Source organism: Poecilia reticulata, linkage group LG4 (genome assembly GCF_000633615.1).
Source record: "Poecilia reticulata strain Guanapo linkage group LG4, Guppy_female_1.0+MT, whole genome shotgun sequence".
Taxonomy (NCBI): Eukaryota; Metazoa; Chordata; class Actinopteri; order Cyprinodontiformes; family Poeciliidae; genus Poecilia; species Poecilia reticulata.
Genome location: NC_024334.1, coordinates 31335419 through 31338717, shown reverse-complemented (window position 1 = coordinate 31338717; position 3299 = coordinate 31335419). Strand labels below are relative to the sequence as shown.

General features: G+C 37.5%; 1 protein-coding gene across 2 annotated transcripts in view; it reads left to right on the top strand.

The window, feature by feature from the left end:
• Positions 1 to 3299, top strand: part of lonp1 (lon peptidase 1, mitochondrial) — a 36817-nt gene that overhangs the window by 28887 nt on the left and 4631 nt on the right. For both annotated transcript variants that reach the window (XM_008408181.2, XM_008408180.2), the window contains exon 20: positions 2398 to 2562. In XM_008408181.2, the coding sequence (XP_008406403.1) occupies positions 2398 to 2562 (165 nt within the window). The remainder of the gene's footprint in view (positions 1 to 2397; positions 2563 to 3299) is intronic.

The following is a 3299-nucleotide window of genomic DNA, read 5'->3' as shown; positions in this document are numbered from 1 at the left end:
CGGGCGAGGGAAAACGAAGTCCAAAGTTTGTGTTCATCATAAGGGGTCTTCGAACTGCGCTTTGTCTGGTTCCTCACCTAGGACCTGTCTGCCTTGGGTGACCCTACCAGGGGCATAAAGCCCCAGACAGCATAGCTCCTAGGATCATTGGGACACTCAAACCCCTCCACCACAATAAGGTGGCAGCCCAAGGAGAGGCAAAACGGAAACAACAGAAACAGAAATTGTTTCTGTTGTTTTAAAAGGTTTATGTGAGTCTGCCTTTTCCCCATCGATACGTTTCCCGACCGCCCTGCACCTTAGGGGCTTAAAAAAAAAACGACGCGCACATTGCGCAAAACTCTGAAACAGGAGAAGCGGGACATAAATGGAGCGATGAGCTATGTGTGAATTATGGCATAAAAACAGAATCCGACGCTGAACAGTGAAAATCAACACATGATGTGAAACACATGACGATTAGGCAGCGCAGCAGGTGATGAGTGAAGATTACTGATGGTGAGCGTCAATAAATGATAAAATAAATCTAGCAACAGGAAAGAATCTAAAGTTGGCATAGCAATAAACCAAAAGAGGATAATACTAATCAAATGAAACTAAATGGAAATGAATGAAGAACAAACTGCAAAAATAAACTAAGAAACCAAAGTAAATACAGAGGAATAAATGGTATGGCAAGACATTTCGAGCAATACTTAATACTGTATGGCAAGAAGAAACGGACACTATTTCCAGCTAAAAGATAAAATAATATTGTTGAAGTGCCATTGGTTTAAGACCATATCTAGTACTGAGAAAAAATATATCTTACAGACCATAACAGTAAATAACTTATCACTTATTTATGTTTTTAATTAGATYTGWTATATTTATTTCTTCAATATTATTTTTCATGTCGGTGTTAATGTCATGAGGCTGATGACTCAATGACAATTTCAATTTCTACTCATTAGAATTTGATTAAGAACCAGATTTGTTCTTTGTAATTTCTGTCCAGTAAAACTATTAATCTATAAATCAATAGACAGGTCTATATAAAGATATAATCCATGTTTCTGGCTCATATTTGTATGGCATTCAAAGGACCTGGAACTTTTGTTTTTCCACTGAAAGCTCTGGTTTGCACAATAAATGCCATCTGGGTGAAGTTTTATGGATGATACTCTGATGTCCCATTCTCCTGAAGGCAGCACAGAGCTGCACCACCAGAAACTGACAAACACTGAAGAGAAGAAAAGCTATGATTTAATGTTTATGATGATTATCCATGTTTTAATGTTGCAAAGCTCAGTCATTATAGATAAAATAGATCAAAGTTTAAACTGGCATGTTGTACATTTTTTTTATCTGGTCATTTTGTATAATATTTAACAACTAGAAAATGGCAAAGAGTAATATTTTTTCCACTCTGACTGGCTGCTGTTAGGCCTACCAATTTTCAGTTGAATGTTCATTAAATTTTTCATAGACACCTGTGAAAATAATTTCTATTCCCATGGCTTTTTTGTTCTCTGGGAAATTATCTTGATGATAAATACAGAAACAAGCATAAAAATCAAAACATCTACAATAGTGATAGTAATATTAAAAATAAAATAATGGTCAGTGCAAAGTAGCCTACAAATTCTTTGTTGGGGGCGGTGAGGGACCTGGATAAAGGCTGGGGGGGCGCTGGCCCAAAAAAGGTTGAGAAACTGATTTAGTTGGTAATATTGCATGTTCTAAATTACTTGCAAAAACATTGACTGAAAGGAATCTTATTTAATGTTGAGGAATTTTTGCCTGTAAGACTAACCTTTAGGGCACAGACATTTTACATTTTGTTTTGAGTTGAAATGTACTGAAGTCTTATTTATGTTTGAGTTTTTAGCTTGTTAATTGAATTGTTAGAAGCAATTGTTAGCACTATTCAAAGACACTTTTTATTAAACTGTGGCAATTGCAACGGTATAGTTAATTTATATCATCACTATAAGTTTCAGGCTCAGGATATTTTTTTTTACTTTAAGCCCTGTATTTAACTACACCAGCTCTGTGTTGTGTTTGTTGTGTTTTTTAAAAATAAAATGTTAAACAAAAACAACTACAGTCTCAATCATCACAGCCCTCCAGCTCTACCAGCAACAGTCGAAAGAAAATCCCTTGATGAGTAACTGATTTTACTGACAGGCTGATTTAAATGACATGACAGGAAGGAAAGACAGCTGATCATGATTCTAACCTGTCGTAATTTCAGTATTTACATTGGGAAGCTAAACTTTAATATAGAGTGAAACAAGGTTTGGAACTGACCGATCTGCCCCATAAAGATGAAATATGAAATCCGATCAGACATACTCATGCACAACACTGTCACTAAAAACAACAATTTTCAATGTTGTTTTTTTTTTTTTACAGGGAGCAACTCCCAAGGATGGACCCAGTGCTGGTTGCACAATAGTCACTGCATTGTTGTCCCTGGCAACTAACCGGTCAGTGCGTCAGAATGTGGCGATGACTGGGGAAGTGTCACTAACTGGCAAAATCCTGCCAGTAGGAGGAATCAAAGAGAAAACTATTGCTGTATGAAACACACACACACACACACACCCACACACACACACAGATAACTAGAACAGTCCATCATTTGGTCATGTGACACATTTCAGTTGCAAGCAAGACAATCAGTTAATCTTCAGGGTCTCCCCCAGTGTATTATAAGCCTGGCGGCCCGCCATGCTTTACTAGCCCCGCCGCCAGGCTAAGCGTTGCTTGTTTACGTTTCTAGGGGAAAAAAATAAATATATACACTCCTGATCAAAATCTTAAGACCAGTCAAAAAATTGCAAGAATTTGCATTTTGCACTATTGGATCTTAAGAAGGTTCTAAGTAGAGCGTCACAATGTTAAAGGAAAAAATCAGTGCAAGAGACAAGAACTTTTGAGCGGGGAATTTTCTGAAAACTGCAATTACACTCAAACATGATTTTTTTTCAGCTGATCAAAAGTTTAAGACCATAGTCTTTAAAAGCCAAAAGCTGTGCGAAAATCTGGATTCCATGTCATTTTCTGTCAAGTCTTTACACTGTTAAGGCCTCCTGATGGCAGAAGCAAAAAAGCTCACTGACTTTGAACATGGTAGGATTGTTGAGCTGCATAAGCAAGGCCTCTCACAACATGCCATCGCTGCTGAGGTTGGATGCAGTAAGACAGTCATTTTGCATTTTTTAAATGATCCTGAGGGTTATGGAACAAAAAAGTCAAGTGGTAGACCCAAAAAAAATGTCACCAGCTCTGAGCCACAGCATCCGATTGGCTGT